General features: G+C 32.0%; 1 protein-coding gene across 1 annotated transcript; it reads right to left on the reverse strand.

Annotated features, from left to right (window-relative positions):
- Window positions 1-912: 912 nt before the first annotated feature.
- LOC108907982 lies at window positions 913-21256 on the reverse strand. The gene is made up of 12 exons (XM_018711874.1): window positions 21109-21256; window positions 20860-21023; window positions 20621-20802; window positions 20361-20529; window positions 20126-20311; window positions 19812-20065; window positions 19560-19749; window positions 12113-13583; window positions 8849-9063; window positions 8034-8796; window positions 4442-5259; window positions 913-2346 (listed from the first exon to the last, which is right to left on the reverse strand). Exons 1-12 carry the CDS (start codon window positions 21164-21166, stop codon window positions 2143-2145), a joined length of 4674 nt encoding a protein of 1557 aa, XP_018567390.1. The 5' UTR covers window positions 21167-21256; the 3' UTR covers window positions 913-2142.
- Between the last annotated feature and the right edge of the window lie 266 nt (window positions 21257-21522).

Below are 21522 nucleotides of genomic sequence, written 5' to 3' on the forward strand. Positions count from 1 at the left end.
GATGTTTAATATTGTTTACCAAAAACAATACCTAGTTTTAATGCCAAAAAGAGTGAGTGTCGCTATTGCAGATTAAATTTGAACACTCTGTAATATACAGGGTGGGCCACCCATAACGCCTAGGGATCAAATGGCAAATGTTATAGAAACCTGTTTAGGTGGGTACATGTGGGTTAATATACATTTTAAAAATATATTTAAATATACAAGGTGTCTAGGAAAAACGTACCATATCAAAGTTATGTATTTTTAAATGGAACACCCTGTATTTTACTGCATTTGTGAAAGCATAATAAAAAATAGGGGAACTAACTTTATTAAAGGTTCTGCATACCTAAGACTTATTGTTCGAGATATTTAAATTTTAGTGAAAATGCAGAATTAGCATAGAAATTTAATATTAGCAATAAAAAAATAATTTTAAGGAAGCAGCTTTGGAGTGTATTTTAGATCCTTGAAGTTATAATTTATTATATTTGCCGTCACTTAGTATTGTACAGGGTGTTCAAAAAACTGCTGAATACTTTTCTCAACTTTAAACAGAAATAACTGGGTTATTTTAAATGGGACACCCAGTATATTTTTACTTTGGAAGGTAGGAAATTTAAAACTCAAACTGTATTGGTTCCCTATACCTATCTTTAAAGGTATTGGAGATATTTGTGCCGTTTCGTTGTTTACTGAATTTTTTTGCAAGATATGTCAACGTGTCTTTATCGAGGTTAATACAGGGTGTTCCATTTAAAAATACATAACTTTGATGGTAGGCTTTTCTTGGACATGCTGTATATTTCAAAATATTTTTAAAATGTAGCCGTAATCAACCTATACATACCCACTTAAACAGGTTTCTATAACATTTGCTGTTTGGTCGCTAGCCACCGAGGCGTTACTGGTGGCCCACCTTGTATAATGAGCATGTCAAGAGTAGGAATAAATTAATTTAAAATGCAAACATTTTTTTCTCCAATAAACACACTTACCTGTCAATTTTTTATTGTAGTTGGTGATTTTTGTATTAAGCTGCATGTGTACAGGGTGGCCCAAAAAAGATATGCCGAACTTAATTTACGAAAAAGGAAACCTCCATTTTTTGTTTCATTTATTAATTTAATGTACATTTCTTATATTTCATGTACCACCTCATGTGTCTGTCTAAACTGAACTGTTTTCGAGAAAATCTCAGTTGTAAAAGGAAAAATAATAAATTTTATTATTACTGCAACTCATTATTAATAAATTTGTTAAACTGATGCATGAAATTATTTCAACGTTTGTTCAAATTGACCTGTAGAACATTATTAACCATTTACATTGAAATTTTCTCGAAACCAGTACAATTTAGATACAGGATATACAGTAAGAAATATAATTAGAAATTTACGTTCAATTGAATTCACAAATGAATCAAAAATTGGATTTTGATTAAAAAAAATTATTAGCCATCTATTTAAAGCAATCGCTGGCAATTCTAGTGATTGCAGGCAAATCGTCGGATTTCTTAAATACATTACATTTTTTTGCAGTGTGGTTACCTCGTCGGGTTGTACTTTTAACAAACATCACAAAAAAAATTAAATGTAAAAGCAAGGTAATCGCAAAATTAAGATTTTGTTCTTCAAAAAGAAAAATTGTTGAGATTGCAGTTTAATATCTCATAAAATGCAGTCGTTAGCAAAAAAAAACAGAAATATTTTGTCAAAATTAAATAGAAATTCTAAAATTTTTTTAAATTAATATACCTGACATACCTCACTTTCCATAGAATCTTAATAATAAATAATGTAAAATTCAATCTATTTACAATAATATTTCCATATATTAATTAAAAATCAATAAATATCAAATGTCATGATATTTATCACAATATGTTGGTGTTATCAGTTACTGCACAGCTAACTATTTCATTTATATAGATTCTAAAAGCTCTGTAGTAATATTCTTAATCACAATAATAAATATGGCTTCTAATGGAAGTATGCAATTCAAGACTTCTGTAACTGTTGAAACGATTTGATAAGAACAAGTTAGATATATGCATACCCGTTCATCACATAAAAAGGTTTTAACTTCACCATCGAATAATTATTCCTCCTTGGTTAAATCCGACATCATTGTACAGGGAAACAAATGGAAAACTATTCACGGGGTGTTACTTTTCCCCTGTTTCCTTAACAGACTGAGACTGCTCTGCGGATTAGCCAAGGAATAAGTTTCCGGTTCAAATACCGGAGGGTATTCCAAACCCGGATAGTCTGTATGTGGGCTGATGTTCATGGAAAAAGGCTCCGAATTTACTGGGGGCGAATTTTCTAATGAGTAGGTGCTCTGGGAGATAGAAACCGGCTAAAATGAAAAAAATATATTTACTGGCTCTTTCATTTTTATACATTTCATATCCTATTAATTTAAAAGGTTTTCTAAAGTAAGCCTTTGTTCAGACAACTTTAATAACTTTTACTGAAAAAACTAAAGGTACATTATAACGTAGTAACATTCATTGTATTATAAAACCGCTCTCTGAGTAGGTAGCTACGTTCAGACGTATTGCGCAGCGAAAGGGTTAAGGGGGAATATCCGAGTAGAAAAAAATGTTTTTTTTTTCAATTTTTTTTCGCTCATCTTAAAATTTGTAGTCTTAGGAATATTGTGTGTAAATTTCATATTGAAATTCCAATAATTTGTGGAAGTTATGGACAATTTATCAGCATGCATTAGGCATGAAGGTAGGATCAGCACTGCGAGATCGAAGATGCGGAACGCGTGCATAACACTTAATTGAAAACTCAGGACACAACCCCTGAAGGGAGGATTCAGCGAAGGCAGTCACGGATCGCTGCAGAAGATGCTGTTAGTGCTGCGGAGGGCGTACTCTATGGTCTTGGAATAGCAGATTAACGGTAAAGTAAAAAAAAATTTTTTCTCAATATAATATTGATTAATATTATTATGTAATTATGAATTTTTTACAAAAATCGATTTTTCTAAAAAAAATTCTCCAAGTTTGGAATATGAAGAATATCATGTGTAAAAGTTATCTCAATATTTCAAGAACTGTAAAAGTTATGGGTGATTTACCGAGAAGCTGACAAGCGATTAAATTCCCAAGCAGGTCAATTCTTTGCCAGACTTCAAACGTGATTACTTGAAACATATTATTCAAAGACGGTTTCCAAGATATTCGAAAAACGGCTTGATCAACTGCTTCCAAAATTTGACATAACATTTTCGAACAGGTTTTCTATTTTGGAATGTAGGATTTTTTTTTATCAAGCCAGAAAGGTCGGAAATTAAGGTTAAAAAATAAATGTAAAATTCAATCTGCCGTAATTTCATGAAAACAATCTTTTTTTAATAATTTTTTAAGGTTGCAAAAGACATCATACATTGCATTTTGAAAAATTTTTTCAAATTTTTATCTCAAAACAACCCACTGTATGTAATCTTTGGAACAGCAGACCTTGCGAGCGAAGGACATTTTTTACCTTGTACATGACAGCAACACTCCCAGAAGAAGTTTGTCATCATTCCTCAACATGTATACTTTCAAATAAAACAAACCAGGATAAAATCGAACAGATAGTTTTTGAGATAATAATTCCTAAAATTCGCCTATTTTTTCTGCTGCCTACTCGGATGTTCCCCCTTAACTACTTTTTAATCCTTAGGAGGTAGTGAGATATACAGGGTAGTACAAGTAGGGTATTCCTGAGTTAATTCTAAGAAAAAAAGTTTATATAAACCTTTGTCTGGAAATGCTTCGTTTCTGAGATACAGGGTGTTGAAATTAAAATTAAACAAAATCATTATTACAACAGCTGCTGAAAGTGGCTATTCCCAACATTAATACAAGCTTCTGCCCTCCTCACCAAAGAATCCCGTAGCTGTTAGAAAAAACTTTTGACATTAAAATTCTCAACAACTTCAATACCCAAGGGACTCAGCAAATTGCATCTTTGAAAAAATTTGCAAATTTCTCGAAAACTGTGGCTTCTAGCGTTGTTAAGGAAGTGTATGTTTTTTTTCTTAAAAAAGATGTAGGAATATGGTTTATTCATTAAAAATTGCAGAAGTCTTCTGTCAAAAATGTTATGGCAAATTAAAATTAATAATGACAGCGTATGTAGCGCCCTCTAAGTGCTGCACAAAAATGAATACCAAATTATGATTTCTCACTTAAAAAAAACCCTGGTTACCAAATTTTGTGTAAAAAATTTATATTTCGTAAAAGTTATTTAAGAAAATTGAAAATAAAATTTTAATTTCAACACCCTGTATTTCAAAAACGAAGCTTTTCCGGACAGAGGTTTATATAAACATTATAAATTTTTTTCTTAGAATTAACTCAGGAATACCCCACTTAAATATTTTAACGTACTTAGGTTACACCCTGTATAAAACTGATAGACAGAAATAAGAAAAAACTATATTGATTACTTACTTGTGTAGAGCCTGAGGGCCAACTTAAATCAGATCCAGAATTGTGCTTTCTAAAAATAGCCCTGTGCAACTTCGGGGAACCTAGGAACGTTTTTTCCTTCTTACTATCCGACTTTCCAAACATCTGCTTCAGTTTTCCGGTCTTCTGAGCCTTTTCATCCAAATTAAGCTCGAATGCAAATTTGGGTTTTGACTTAGGGTCCTGACTCAACGGCAGTGACATAGGAGTGTACTGCACGGCAGATTTTAACTTCACCTTGCTAGAAGAGGAATCTTGAACTTTTCCACTGAACGACAAGGAGTTTGACTTTGTTTTCTTATCCGCTGAAGAAAAACTGTGCTGCTTTTTGATCTTATTAGCTTTTTTTGGAGTATCTTGGTACATAATGTCGTCTAAAGTTCTATTCTGAGCAAATTGAACATCGTTAATAGTCTCGGGGCAGTAAATCATCTCGTACGAACGTTCTTTGAAGGTCCCTGGTAAATTCCTATCCGAGGAATACTGAGATGCGTTATGGGTAGAGTTACTATATTCGTCAAATGGAGTATAAGTTTCTTGTACTTTGTGGGTTCTCGGTAGCGACCTGTTCACTTTTTGATCGTAGCCTTTTGTAGTTTTAGGATACGTTGCTGTTTTGTTTTCAAAGTCGTCTGTTTTATTATGAATCTTTTTTAAGGAACCTAAACGCTTTCCGAAACATGAACTACCGGAATCGCTTTTATCAGACGTAGATGGAGTTCGAGTATGTGAAGTCTTGGAGCTATTTGTTGATGATTCCGGTTGATCTTCAGAGTTCTTCGAGCGAATTGGTATTTCCCCTATTAATTTCAGAAAGAAAATCACCACTTGCGAGAAAATATTACATTTTTTGGAAGGGAATGTTAACAAAAACCTATTTAAAAAAAATAACCACGCTGACTTCTAATTGTTTTTATGGAATGTAATAATTAAAATACAGGGTGATTTATCTAAATATGGCAAAAATAATATATATGGTGGTCTTGATCACTGGCGATTAACTGAAAATATGGAAAGTTAGCAGGCCAACTTTAAAATTTTGTTGAATATGAATGTGCCTTAATAACTAATTTTTTTTGCCGGGTTCACATTTAAAAAAAATCAGTAGTTTGCTAACTTTACATAAATTTAACAAGCTATCTTGGCTGAAAATAAACTTTTGCAATTCAGATTCAAATTTTACTGTTAATTTGTTATAAACGAATTTATTAGCCGTATATATTTTTTCAAAAATAGTGAGTACCTCACTGAAAGGAGTGTGTTTTAACACTTTGTCATTACCTCGATAGGACACTCCTTTTGAACAAAAATAAAGCTTATTGAGTCGAGGGTTTCCTAAATACTACCATTTTCAAGTAATTACTTTTTTAAATTTAAAATAACCCTATTACAGTCGATAATACTTTAAATATATCTAAAAAATCCATGGAATTTTTTTTTAAATTATTTTCACTATCAGTTTGCTGCAAATTTACGACAAATTCCGATACAGTTTAAACAGCAAAAAGTTTGTTTTTGAACCTCATAAAATTAGCGAGCTATTGTTTTTTAAATATGGGTATGGCGAAAAATTTATTTCCCAGCATTTTTATGGAGAATTTTAACAATCAAAATTACAAAATTTTCTGGTCTGCTAACTTTACACATCTGCTGCTTGAGTATACCAATCTTAATGTACCAATCTTACCAATGAAATGAAATCGAATGTAATGGGTATGTTGTCCAATAGTAAGCCTTTAAATAATGTGTTTTGCAGAAACATCAGTACCTGTTGTCTATTAACCCTGCCACTAAACGATTTGGTCCTATTAATGTTACTGACCTGTCCAAAGATTTATTAAAAGCCATTGCTGTATTTGAAATGGTCAGATTTCATGCAGATTTTCTTGGTCCTTAAGGTGGGAAACCATATTAGGAGGCTGATTTTCAGGAGTTTCTCATGAATTCTTTTGAGTCGGACAAATTGATTAGAATTTGATGAAACTTTGACATTATTTTATCAGTATTTTGAACTACATTTACAAATTTTTTCAAGTCATTTGTGTTGAAAATGCCAAGGTTATGGGCTGTTGTCCACCGAAGGTTATCGTCTGAGTTGGTTGTTCAAGGAAAAAGTGGAGGTCGCAATATTGATGTGAAAGTAAAATGGTTGTTTTCCTGCATTATTAACATGTTTTATAAGAATATCCTCATTGCGGGTAAAAATTGAAGTATTGAAACGTATTTGAAAATAATGGATTTTCACCATTTCTTTTCACTTATTTTGAATAAAAACCATCCTTAAAATTATGATAGCATCCCAATTGTTGGTTCATGGTCTTCTTAATTTCATAAAGAAACACGCCTTCAATTTTCATAACCATCGGTTCATAACTTTTGAGCTAGAGTTCCGTGAATAAAAAAACTGTCGTTTGGAGAAAAATTTCCAAAAATTTGAAATTTGAAGTTAATACAGAGCGCTTTCCAATCAATCAGCAATTCCAGTACTATATAACAATACTTCTTCTTCCTCGTAGGCATCATTCTGAGCTTGCATCTGTTCTTTTCTTGCTTAATAAGTGAGTAGACTACCTGAAAAAGCGCTCGGCCCTACCTGCTGTGCATCCGAGCGCTAACGCGATGGGCGTTCTAGTTTAGGCTCGTAAAATCGGAACGAATAGGAATTTCAATTTGAAAATTTGGCAGGGTACTAACAATTTATGCTATAAAAAAAATCTGATTTTTTTAACCTTCTAATTCCTAACATGACTATTCTTATAAATTGCAGAAATTGCACAAAATTTCCATTAAAACAAAATCTACAGGTTCTAGGACTTGTTTGATATGATAATGGTGTGGATGAAAGTAATTTTTACAATTTTGGAGAATCTCTTGTGATGGCACTAGCCAATGAACAATTTCTGATGAATGACAAACAAGGGATTTTTTTTCTAGAAATTATAAAACTTCGGAACGAGGGGCGATACTCCAATATGACCATCTTCGTTTATAACCATGTAGTTATTCTTTTTTCTGAGCGAAGCTAGGATACCATGCTAGGGTCGGAGCAATGGTCGGTGCTCCGTTATGTTTGCCCACTTATGGTGCTTTCATAGCCTGATTACACTGATACTGACTCACAAACTCTTTAGACAATTTGTAAAACCACTTCTGGCCTGGTATACATCTACTGTAAAATTTATGGGCATACTCTCATACACACACATGCACTTACATTATGTACTTTATTTCCTTGAACAGCACCATATTATTAAACGATATTGCTGTCATATGTATTCTTGAGAAGTGAATGTTGACATTGTTACACTTTTGCGTCACAATTTTAATTAATACGTTCATACTTGCGATATCCAAGACATTGACCTAAACTAACTACTAAGCAAATAACACAATTAACTCTTATCGAATTGTATGTCACAGACATTATTTGGGAATTAGGATACAAAAAATAGAACTAATCAGTTCAAACTAACTATAATTTCACGAGGAGCCTTTTTCTCTAAAATATTGCCAGATTCTAATAAACTACCCTGTAAATGTTGACTTAACACAATAAAACAAAAATCAGACTTACCATAAACGACATCAGGCTTTATCAAATGCAAATTCTTGGTGACTTCCTCGACAATATGGTGTGGATTCATTTTCCTTTCTTCCGTTTGCCTTATCATCAGTTCTTCCAGCGTCACAAAACCTGCCAAACTTTCGTTTGGTTTAAATGTATTTTTTGAAAAATTAGGTACATTAAATTCATTAATATTGCACAAACTCGGATTACTGGCATGGATATAGTTGAGCGGCTTGGCTTTACCTTTGCCAAAGTTCCCATCGGTCTTTGTGGGATCGATACTTAAATTCGGTACGCTGATATTTTGCGACTGGGGAGTAAACAGTGGAACGTGAGAGGTAAAGTTTCCCGTAGTAACACTAGTTTGTATCTCGGTGGTGCGAATCTTCCTATATGATCTAAACTGGGCTGTGGGTACAGGCAGGGAATGTTTTGGCTGGCTGCTGGATTTATTGAAGAACCATTTCCTGTCCAAACTGGTGCTCCCGCTATGAGGTGTTTCCCCTGTTGACTTTTTTGAACCAAATTTTTTTAAAGACCCAAATTTTTTTAAGGAGTCAGTTTTTTCCGTTGGTGGTTTAGGTTTTTCCGTATCGGATTCGTCAGTCTCGGAATAACGGCTTCCGTCTTGCGATTTTGTAGTTTCATTGTGGAGAATTGCCGTTCTTATTAAGTCGATCCATGATTGTAGAGCATCGGGATCTTCCGCAGAGAAGTAGAACACGGTGCCAGTGTGGTAGACTTTAAAAGCGTTTGATCTAGATTTCACCTAAAAAAGACGAAATGAGGACAGTTAATAGTATTTAAAGTTTTCGATATACCTCGCTAGCCACAGCAACAGTAAATCCGGATAGGAATATCAAACAAGCTGCTCTAGGATCTTCCTTTGTTTTAAATCCATACAAACAGTTTCCTAATAACACAAACCATCTTTTTTCCCAGTGAACGTTTTGATTGTGTTTGCCACGAAGCCTTTGGTAGAGATATCCTTGTATATCCCCTGGACTTAATTCATTTACAGAAACCCGTCTTCTTTCTAACAGAAAACAAAAAAAAAGAGTAAATATATGTTAGGACGATTTTAACTGTACAGTGTGAACCAGGTGGACACTTTGGGAAATGTTTCCTATTTCTTGAGATGAACAAAGAGTAGTTAATTTACCTTGGACTCAATTTTCAATAAGAATTTTATAGTAATAATTACATCTTCATTACCTAGATTAGTTTAAGAGATATATAGTGTTTATTATATTGGTCCAATTTTTAAGATGTCCTGTAACTTGTAATTCTTTTTAATTTTTGTACATACAGTTAAATGTGTCATGTATTAACACAAAATATGATGATACATTAACAATACTACACTACGCAACAAAATTTTTCAAGGAACTTTTGTCATTTTTCTAATGCATAAGCTGGTCAAAAAAATCATAGAGATTTGATTGTGTTATTTAACATGTTGATGGACACCGACGTCTATAGCCGTTGAAACCATTGTGCGTTTTGTAGCATTTCCAAGTTACGACGTCTATACACATTCTAAAGTATACTTACTTTCTACGACCGTAACGTTCCCAGACGTCGAAATAACATATAATTCTCTTTAAGTGTCACATTAAGCACATGAATTTGACTACAAGCAGTTGATAGACGTCCATGTCACAGTAGGGGCAAGTTCAGAAGCAAACGATGTATACCGATCTAGTACAAGTGTGCCAGCCTGCATATTGTTTCAGTGCAACTCTAATTGGGATTGCGTATACATGTAGTAGATTTGGTAGTATATTTTCTGTAAAAAATAAAGTTCAACACGCCAATTCTGTTTACTGAAGAGCGTTCGTTTTATTATTACACGAAATTGTAATTACAATAGGCATTTGTATTTATTACATTATAAAAAATAATGGATAAGTGGAAGAAAAGCTTTTACGATGGTTTGAGGAGAGCGATGACAATATTTCGCTGGACGAATCAGAAAACGACCCACACAGTGACGATAGAGAATTCAATGGAGATTCAGATTATGTACCTTCCGACTCACCTCGGAGCGAGTCTGTGAGTAAAATAGAAGATGGTGATAATATAAACCAAGATCCTGACCAGAACAAAGATGAAAATGAAAATTTATCAGAAAATATTGAAAATTAAAACATTTGGGAAGAGATACAGAACGAAATTCCAAATTTTAATTTTGACGCTACTCTTAGTGCAATAAAAATTAACGGTATAAAAAACATGTCTCTAATAGAGGTTTTTCAGAAAATAATGAATGATGAAGTTATGAATCTTCTATTGACAAGCACTAATGCTTATGATGCAAACCTTTTAGCTACAGCTCGTCCAATAACTCTGGCGTTTATAATAATTTGTTATTTTCATTATACTTTTCACTAAATATATTTCTACAATTTTCTTTGTTTTTTCCTTACAATAGTGGAACGTCATAGCACCATCTGTGTCACAAATAGTGAAAAAAAATGCTTGTAATGTGACATGACGTCTATAGCCGTTTGTTTTTTTTCTTAGAAAATCAGCTTATTTTTTACTCCAGAAACCCACAAATATATATATTTTTGGTTTATCTTTAATATTACGGAAAATACATATGTGACACAACACAACCACTAATCAGTCTGTCCATCAACGTGTTAAATTACTTGTTAGAAAGTGCACTTTATGATGGTCTATGTGCTATTTTCGAAAAAAAATCGGGTCAATCCAAGTGTCAAGTAATCAAATTAAAAAAAATGTTTGGGCTTTATCAGGCCATGAAGATGTGGAATCATCCCCCTTCTATATAGCATATACAGGGTCGGAAAGTCCCCATGGTTCATCGGCCATTACGTGAGAGTGATAAAGAGAGTCATAGAAATCCGTGCGATGGAGAAAGATGGCTATAATAAAGGCGTCTAATAGTCACCGCCCATTTCGCCCTTCCACAAATAAGATCCACTTCCTATTTGTGGAAAGGCAAAATGGGCGGTGACTATTAAGACGCCTTCATTATAGCCATCTTTCCCTATCGCACGGATTAATATGACTTACTTTATCGCTCTCACGTAATGGTCGATGAACCATGGGAACTTTCTGACCCTGTATATATATTTTTAAAGTAGATAATTACCTACAATATGAAAAAAAAAATCGTCTTTGTAAGATGAAAATTGAAGTAGCTATGTGCATTAGTAGAACTGCAAAATTTTGATGGAAAGTTTTGTTGCGATAATTTTGTTGCGTAGTGTATTATAAAGTAGTTAAAATTTAAAAAATATTCAAAGGTAAAAACGCTAAAAAAATTGTTTATATAAATATTTCGTAGAATTAAAACAAATTACGGTATCACATTTAAAAAAATATACCTAACTCTGTTTTATAATTAGAAACCTCAAGTTGTAGAGAAATATTATACTGCCACTGGATTTTATCTAAAAAAAACTGAATTGAAAATCTCTACAAAAATAAACAATTTCCACAAATAAAAAATTTGATGACAGAAAAAATCATTCAAAACCAAATCAAGATATTGAGATGTAGTTTTTACGGTTTAATTTAATTTTTCCTGAAAGTCAAAAGTGTCAATATTGGCCCACCATGTACACATCAAAACTTACTTCAATGATATTCTAGCTTTACTGGTATTCTAGTCACTTTTTACATCAGAGTAATATACTTCAATGGATATATTTAATTTTCATTAAAGAATTTATATCTATGTTAAGGATATGCCTATTTAGATTAGTAGAGATATATGACTAGTATTAATTTTGAAATAACTTGGGACGATAAACAAATATGGCAATTTTTGTAAAGAATTATTAATTGTCGTAGAAATTATTTAGCAATAATTTATGATCATTATAAGCAATTTAATCTATTAATACATATTAGATACGAAAAGGAAAAAACACTTATTTCATTGCCAATTTAGTGTTAAACCAGTATTAAAAGATTTTTTATAAAATTTATATTATTTATTCAGTTACGCAGAATTAATTAATATATTTCTTAAGGGTTACATATTTCTCAATTTCTAACAACTTCATTACTGCTAACGTCCCTCCAACAATGACATGACTAGTACTTACTTGCAGTCAAGGTGTTCTTTTTCTTCGCCGACTTCGTTTTGCTTGAAATCATGGCCTTTACTATGGAATTTGTTGGAGACACTTTATTATCACTGGTACTTTTCTGTATCTCGTAACTAGGCGTAGCCTTATAAGCTGTTGTATCCGCTTCATTGAAATCCAACTTACTCTTGCTTATCGGAGTAGACACCAACTTAGGTTCGAAATACTTAGGGGGCAACTTGTCGTCATGGCCAGCTTTCACTTGTTGTTCCACGGGTTTACTTGTCGGATGTGACAGATCAATGGAATGTATGGAGCTTTGCCTAACGTGCTCAGATCTCTTAGGCTCGGGAAATTCGAATATCGGTTTCGAGGATATCGTAGTGCTGGTTTTTGTCAGTTCCACTAAATTCGTCGGTTTCGGAGAATCGGCAGGATAAGCGGGCTTAGGAATCTCGATAAAATTTCTTGGGGGTGGTTTTGGAGGAACGTCTTTGTTCACAATTTCTTCTGAAGGCTCAATTATTTTGGGCAGGACAATTTCTTCTGGTTTGCTCTCAATTAGCGGCAAGTTTACAGCTTCGGCAACCGGGATACCCAATTCAAAAGTAGCTTCTGTGAATAGAGTTGTTTCGGGTGCTTTAGGCGCTTCAAGGATGATGTCGGGTGGTTTTTCGATGGGCTTGGTTTTGTCCAAAACCGGCAAAGTTTCTATTTTCTCGTTTTCGTCCTCGGTAAGATCATACGCCGGAGTGCTGTGGCTCTTATCCAACCGACCTCTTAATTTCGTTGTGGCACTTCTTGGAGGAACGACTGGCTTAACTTTACCTTCTGGCTTCTGTGGAACTTCGGGGGGCTTTTTAGTTTGAGCCCTTGGTAAAACCTTTGGCTTAACGCATTTCTCTTGACTTTGTTCATCAAACTTCTTGATAATATTGTGTATGTTAATTTCGGCAAGAATAGGGTCCTTAACTAAATTACTATGTGTATTTCTCGTTTCCTCTACATTCCCTAAAACGGCAGCTTCTTCAATGGGCCTCATTTTAATTGTATCTATAATTTCCTCGACAATTTCCTTTTGCCAGTCCAAAGTCATACTGGTTCTATCAGTTAATTCTCTACCTTCATCGATGAAAGTGATATTCTCATTATTCAAACTGGCCAAACTGTTAACGCTAATACTTTTTTCTTCATTTAAATTCGACGGTTCCAAATTCTCGATAATAATTTTTTGTTGTTCCTTTTCCTCTTTATCTTTCTTATCGTCAACAAAATCAGTTTTTTCCTCAAAATTTACTTTTTTCTTGCTGCTTTTCTCTTTAAAACTTTTCTTGTGAGAGGGACTGTTCCTATGTGAGAGTCCGATAACAGTTGTTGGTCTCGGGCTGAGATCTAGCCCCACATTGCAAGAAGCGCTTTTGTCTCGAAGAAATTTCGAGTCCTCCTCAAACTTAGTGCTATTCGTTCTTGACTTGATCAGATCCCAATACTGAAGAAATACAGTCATTAAATTTTTGTACCGTAAAACCGTTTTAAGAATAGAAACATTCTAATTCATATTGATTTTATTTTTCGTTATTTTTTTTTAACATTCATTCATCTTCGATATTTGTAAGAAAATAAGACAGCTGAAAAACAAACCAACAAAATTCAAATATTCAAAACTGCATAAAATATACTTTATGTTATTAATATTAATTGCAACAAAACATAACGTATATTATTTGATTTCTTTAATTCATTATTAATGACCTTAAAAATATTTGATACAGGTATGTGGATATACCTTTAAATATTCATTAATCCTCCGAATACCCAGAGGCATGTTACATTATAATATCATTACTCATTGTAAATGAATGTTAGCAATCACCTAAAATACGAAGGTCACTCTTGTTTTTACGAGTAATTTTCATAAACCAATCTCAATCGTCAGTAATTACAAAGCATGACAGATTTGCTGAATCATTACTTCATCAGAAAATATTAGTAATGTATACCCTGTTTTTAATTACTGCAAAATGAAATATCTTAACAGGTATGACGTGGTATTACTGAACATAAAGCAGGAGTAGGTATTATTAACTTTTTGCAGATTATATACTCCGCAGGACAACAAATCTTTTCATAAACATTACATAATATTTTAAAGAGAACCATGTTAAATTTAAAACAAATACACAAAGGCGAAATACAAAGAAATTTCATGTTAATTTGTTTCTCAATAAGTTGAGTAACATTAAAATGTATATTGTCAGTGGTATTATGATTATTCATAAAATATGCAAATGTTTCATTATGATTCACAATGTAAAAAAGTTATTGTAGGTAACGAATAAAATATATTTTATTTATAATTAACGGACATCTATTGGAAATATATATGTATATACAGGGTGTTCCGATCTCTACCTCTACAGGCTATTAAAATAAGTAAAAAAACAAATGAAGTTGAATTTTGTTTTTTTTTATTAATTGAATTAGCAATTCTTTTTTCCAAAATCTGTAACACAGTTTTTATTCCATTCTATTTATTACTAAATTTTTTTATTCAAACTTAAAAATGTAACAGTTCTAATATATTTTCGCTTATTTCAATTGTTTCTTATTAACTTATTTTGTCTGAATTAATGTTAAAAAATGACAATTTAAATTTTTACACAATCAATACATATTTAATAACTAAAAACACAGTGAACCAACCTAAGAGTTGTAGAATAACACTGCATTATCAAATTAAGATTTTTTTTTAAATTGACACCTAAAAAATGATACCTAATAAGAATTTGCAATTTTCTGGCAGTTATAGTCTTCAAATATGCACACTCTCAAAGACTATTTAATAAAAAAAATGTCTGGGTTTCATTTGATTTTTTCTTACTAGGTACAGATAATAATAGTTTGTGCACCTACAAATTGGGACATCTTGTATATAATTTATTAATTGATTGAGAATATCTTTTTCTAAAATTAAAATATTGTGCAAGATGGCCTAACACACACACAATTCTTATTAACCCAACAAAAATAATTTCATTATTTGTTTATCTTAAATTGTTTGCGGTACTTACTTAGAAATGTATCACATTGTATTCTGTAATTACTATACGTAATATTTTTGTTTATAAGAAATCAGTTGCTAAACACAGACTAATGCTTCTGGAGTACAACATATAAATAGATAATGGAAAGTTTATCTCCACAGGATGTGAAGGAGGCAGGATTCCTTTGATACACAAAAGAATAAGTGATAAAAGAGGTTTCTCATAAACATGAATAATATACCAAGTGCATATCAGTTCCAAGTAAAATCGAGCATGGACCACCACAAAAATGATCAAAATTGGAACAAATACAAGATAAGACATTATGTAAATAACATTTATTTATTTATTTATTTATTCATTTATGCTGAAAAATTATTTCTAATTATAAACGTTTATATACAGGGTGTTTCGGAAAAAGGTACTGTAAATACAAGAGCACATGAAAAAATAACATTTCCTCTTAGAGACAATGAGATAATCCTTTATTTTTTAAGATATAGAGTATCAAACACAACTTAAAAAAAATTGAAACCATTTGTTTTACAAAAAACATTGAAATTTGGTACATACCGGATGGTTCACAGTGAGTGTCCTATTAGATTATTTCAGAACCTACTTCGATTTCAATTTTGAAAATTGGCACACTAGGGTTTTTGGATGTGCTATTTTCAAATATATCTAATAATTTTGTTCCTGTAACACTTCCCGGTTATACCGGAAGTTGCCACCAACTTCATTATTTTAAATGGGACACCCTATATATTATTATTACATTTTCGGATTCTACGTGAAATTTGAGGGCCACTTTATTAAATATTCTCTATACCTAGGGAATTATAAAATTTGAGGTATTCATTTTTAAAGAAAAAAATTGACAGATGTAAGGGTCCTCGAGTATGCTAGTTACTCTTTTCAAGAGTGTGATATCAAGTGGATTTTTGGTACCCGCAAAGGCTATAGGTAACACTAAATTATGTATGTATTATGTAATTAAAATATGTAATATCAGATGATTCATTTTTGCTGTTACATTTTGATAACTTCAAACAGCTATAACTTTGTTAACTTAAATGGAACACCCTGTATTTTTTTACTCTGTCATATGAAGATTGAAATTTCCTTTCAAGTCATATAAGCATCGTTAGGGCTGCCGTTACTACTTTTAGAGATATTTGCAATGTTCTATTTTTTGAACAGTTTTTCTTATATCAGACCTGCTGTCAAATTGGCCATGACGAAACAGTCCAAAAACAATTGGACATTTCTTAACTTAGTTGTCAAATTATTGTTGTGTTTGAATAGTTTTTGGCGAAAATTTAAATAAATATGCCTGAAATTTACTGAAGAGGATTATTTTAATTTGTTTGTTATTTACTTACTGAAAATGTCACAAAGTAATTTCAAGAACATGTAGAGTATTTGCTACGTGTGAGCCACCCAGTATAAACAGGGATATAAGTTTTTGAGAGCATTACCGTTAAATATGTCAAGTGCTATTAGTTTCTAAGCATCTATTAGAGGTCACTAGCTATGACAGTTCCCTTTGTTATTTTATATGAACTTTTTTGAAGTTAGGGTTTTTACAGACGCCATATATTATAATATAAAATTAACAACTTTACATAAAAAAGTACTCTTGTTGAAATCACACTGTTTTTGTGAATGGCTGTCCCAAAGTCAGCCAATTTTTATTCTTTAATATGCAGTGTCCAAAAACAAATGAGCCATATTTTTTTTATCATAAATCAATTTATATTAACTTACTTTCCAATACTTTTGTTTCCTTAAAAGATATCAGCTTTCAATTTTTTTTTTTTTTTTCGTTTTAACTAATTATTACTCAATAACATAACTTTTTAAAGAAGCAAGGTAACTCATCTAAATTGATTTATTTTCCAAGGAAGCCACCCCTGAAGCAAGACCCATTCGTTTCCAGACGCATTGTATATTAAGTAGAGTAGAATCTGGTTGAGTTTGAGACAATTACTTGTGTAATTTACAAAAAAATTATGCGTGTCCAGTGAATGCACCAAAAGTACTTTTCTTTATGTAAAATGAAATTTCACATTGTAATATAAAAAAAACTAATCTAAAAGAGTTATGTTCTCAAATGTAACTGCTGAGCAATATTGTATCTAGCAAATAGTCAAAAACTAATAATGATTATGTATTTAATACCCTCAAAAACTTACTTGTTACAAATTTCATTGCAATAAATTGTTTTTTGCAAAAGACATGGCTATAATTTAATTTTAAATCAGCCCTAATACCCATGATCCCAAAAACAAAAGATAGGCCCTTGGTCTACAGGAAAAAATCTTAGTTTTTTATATTCTATTGGCCCCTGAATTTATGGTATTTTTTCAAAAACACCCTGTATACAGGGTTATTCATAATTCAGTACAAAGAATTTAGGGGCGTATTTTTGAGATTAAAATAAGACTTTGTTCCTATAAACATGGGTCCACAAATGCTTAGTTTTTGATATACAGGGTGTTAGTTTTTTTATTTTGTTTTGATTTTTTAGGAACAATTTCCAAACACATTTAATGTTTGCATAAAACTTGGAGTACGGGGGCTTTTTAGGATGCTAAATTTAAATACGTGTTTGCTTTTGAGGCTGCTTGTAGAGGGCGCTACCTATAAGGGCACGCTTGAATTAAAATGGCCCTAAATTGGTGTGTTTATTCCCCTATCAATTTTAAGCAAAAAAGATATACTAGGTTGAAATCTCTCAGATCAACCGGTTCCGAGAGATAGGTTGATGAAGAGTTAAGTTAAATGCGCACTATATTTTCAAAATTTATAAGTATTTACTGTGAAAAATTTTAAAATTTATTTTGAAAAATTCAGATTGCTTTTACTCCAAAAAAATCATGAGAAATGATGTGCACAAAAGCAATTTTATGTAATTTTCGATATATGGCAGATTTTTTTTTAATGGAATAAAAATATAATAAACTTAATGAACTTAATGGAATAAAAATATAATAAACAAATTCTTGTAGGATTATTTATCTTTACTGTTGTCATCAACATGTGGTTTTCTGTTAAAAGTATTTACAACAATGCACAATATGAATTCATTAAACGTTGTGCAAAGTTTATCTAGTTTCGTCAAATTATACTAAAACCCACATTTTTTATAAAGCTAGTAGACACATACATAAATCAAATTACAAAAGTAATAATAAGTATGTGGTTTATAACTTTTCGTGTAAATTTCAAATTTTATTTGATTAAAAGTTTTGCTAAATTTATAGGAAAAAAACATAATTGTTTTTGTGTGCCATTTTTTAAGTAAAAATTAATGACAAAGCATTTTTTCATTGATTAATAAGAGTTATCCATATGACACTTATTAATAGTGTTTAGTTTGTAATATTAAACACAATTTTTATTTTTTTGTACCCAGTGAATCATTTTTTTATTTTTTATTGTATTTCTAGTAGACGCAAGTCCTATGAACTTTTTTTGAGAAACACAGCAAGGAGGTACAAGTACCAATCGAATTACAACCAACGACATCGAATTTCTATAGTAGGATCGTATACGATGCAAAGTAGAGCAAAAAATTGTCGGCCTTTTATCAAAGAAAAATCGTGTCATCATTTTTAGGAGGCGTAAGATAAATCATTTCAAATTTAAAATGAAATTCAATGTAATATCTGAAATACCGCTGCATACGCACTGTGTTCTGGTAGTAGCTGTAGTCGCCCAGGTGCATCGAGTGTACGAACTGGTCGGTTATACGTCAAATACTAACCTGACGAGCTTTGCCGTCAATTAGAGAGCGCTTCCAAAAAACAAGTAAACAACAGTGGCGCGTGCAGAGGTAAAATGTAGTACATATGTGGAATTTAGAAAACAAATTGGATTTATAATAAATTACATTTAAAATAAGTAGTTTATGAGAATAAAGGAATTTTTGTAGCAACAAGGGTGCCAGACCTGAACTGATCCCCTCGTCCCTTCATAATGTATAAAGAAATTATTCAATTTGTAAAACCCTTAAAGGCGTACTTCATTGGTTCCCTTGAAAGGCAATAATTTATTACTTTGCATCGAATATGATCGTACTATAGGGTTTTTGATGAGAGTGACTCCCGGTGTCCCCTCAACTGTTACATGTTTTTAGGAATATCATAATTCAATGAATTTTTACTTTTAATTGGATTAATATCTTAATGCCTAAACTTTGTCACTCGAAATTAAATTTCTTCAGATATTTTAGAGGTAACATTTTTTCCAACATTTGCAACTTATGTTTATATAACCTTTTTATCTGAAAATCGCTCAATGAATAGCCCCTTAAAATTTGTCGACTTAATTAATGAACACCCTATACATTATTATTATTATCACCACTATTGGAGCATGTATACTTTTTATTAATTTAATTTATAAAAAAAACTTACTTCTTCGATAGAAGGATAAGGCCTTTTACTTGTAGGTGTAGCTCCTGTTATGGTGTTACGTCTCTGCAGAATGGGTCTAGGCTTCGACGTATACATTCTACGTGCGACATCTAGCGGGCTGTCAGGTGGTTCGCTGTCACTGCTACTCAACTCTGTTTCCACATCAACAACTTCAGTCACCTCTTCAGCCCTAAAAATTTCAATACGTAATGAAATGTTAACCGAAAAGCACTTTCAACTGTTACGACTTACTTGGATATTGTAATCGGAGGTAAATCTAAAATGGGCAGCAACCTAGGAGATGGAATGTTGTCATTCCACCTTGTCGACCAATTTTGGTTACTGTGTTTCCTGCTCGGCAAACGGTAAGGTTTCATGTATATCTGACCATAAACTTTAGTATGTCGCGGTCTTTTTTTCAGAGTCAATACTATTTCTGGAGGTGAATCCTGAAGTAACATCATCACTTTCTTTCTTTGCCAACCGACAACTGTTTGATAATTAACCTATAAAAAAATTATGAAATATTTAAATTTGCATAATTTTGGCTGTTAGAAAAAACCTACTTGTACTATTTCATCCCCTTCTTCAATCTTTGAACTGCCGTGTGCTGGAGAGCCATACTTTATGTCAGCTATTTGATGAATGGCATGATTATTGGGCAGAATATAGAATCCAAGTTCTTGTTCTTTCTTCTTTAAAGTTGCCAAATCTAACGAAGCTGGTTGTAAGATCATTGGATCCATAATTTCCTAAAAATTAATATTAGTATGATTCTATTAACAGTACTTGAACATTTACTTGAATTATGTGATCTGCCATCTTTGCTAATTTTTCGCAAATCTTTCTTATAGTCCTAACAGGTTTCTCTGAAAATATATCTCTATGAGCGCTCGTTGCCATTTCAAAAGCTAACTGTAGCAAATTGGTTTTATTATCAATATAATCTTTATCACCAGCAAATGGGGACCTAAAAAATACATAAATATATTACCTATATCTGCTAAAGTAAACAAACCATCAAATAATTGTATACAGAAAAATATAATTTGTTTACATACCTGTCGAGCCAGCATACCAACGGTTTTATAGTTGTAATTATATTATGAACATCAGACATTACTTGTGTTTGTACCATAGTACAGTCATCGTCTACCAATAACAGTTCTTTAAATAAAGAATTGGCAGCGCATGACAACCGCAATGCTAACATTTGTAAGTTTTCTTTGTCTAGTTCGAAATGCTACAAATTAATTATAACTTATTTGTTAATACAAAAACTTGTAAAGTGCCAACTTACAAAATTTCTCAAGTGTTCCACTGCCTCCAAAATAATCTCTTGGTGTCCCAACGTTTTCACACCTAAATGTTCCAAATCGTCAGCCCTTAAATTTAGTAACTGATGGCCAGTTACACCATTATTCAAAAATGATGTGTTATACTGAAGAATTACATTATCTAATCCTGAAATGAGAAATATTTTTTAATCACTTAGGCATAACAAAAAATTGGCAAGGTTATGTAAAAAGGATTCAGCAAAAAACCATACCTTTGAGCCAGTCCGTAACTTGATCAACAGACCAATCTTTCACGTTAACATAAGCCATGATAATTTATGAGTGTTTTAAAGCTATTCTAAACATCAGGAACTTGTATTTTTACTACAATACAAATTATCTTCCCGACAACACACAAACATGAATGGACTTGAGTAAAATTTTCAATGACACATGATCCTGCCATCTATCACAGACTAGCAAAAGCAGAATTGTGGTGCATTCTTTGTTGAAGAAAAATAAATTTTCGGCGACATCTGTCGTTCAGAATCAATCGCATTAACTCAATACATAAAGATTTCTACTATTATAATGATTGTGAAAATTATAGTTGATTGTAGTGAATATTCCTATATATTTAGGGGACAGAAATATTTACAGCATGTTCAAATAATAAGTAATGTATA

Source organism: Anoplophora glabripennis, unplaced genomic scaffold (assembly GCF_000390285.2).
Source record: "Anoplophora glabripennis isolate ALB-LARVAE unplaced genomic scaffold, Agla_2.0 scaffold256, whole genome shotgun sequence".
Lineage (NCBI taxonomy): Eukaryota > Metazoa > Arthropoda > Insecta > Coleoptera > Cerambycidae > Anoplophora > Anoplophora glabripennis.

Bases quoted from the DNA above. Each gene is read 5' to 3' on its own strand.
- LOC108907982 (XM_018711874.1), bottom strand. From the start codon at position 21,166: ATGGCTTATGTTAACGTGAAAGATTGGTCTGTTGATCAAGTTACGGAC. The intron at 21,024-21,108 runs GTATGGTTTTTT...TTCTCATTTCAG, and splicing joins AGTTACGGACTGGCTCAAAG to GATTAGATAATGTAATTCTT. The intron at 8,797-8,848 runs GTATATCGAAAA...CGTCTTTTTTAG, and splicing joins CTGTTGCTGTGGCTAGCGAG to GTGAAATCTAGATCAAACGC.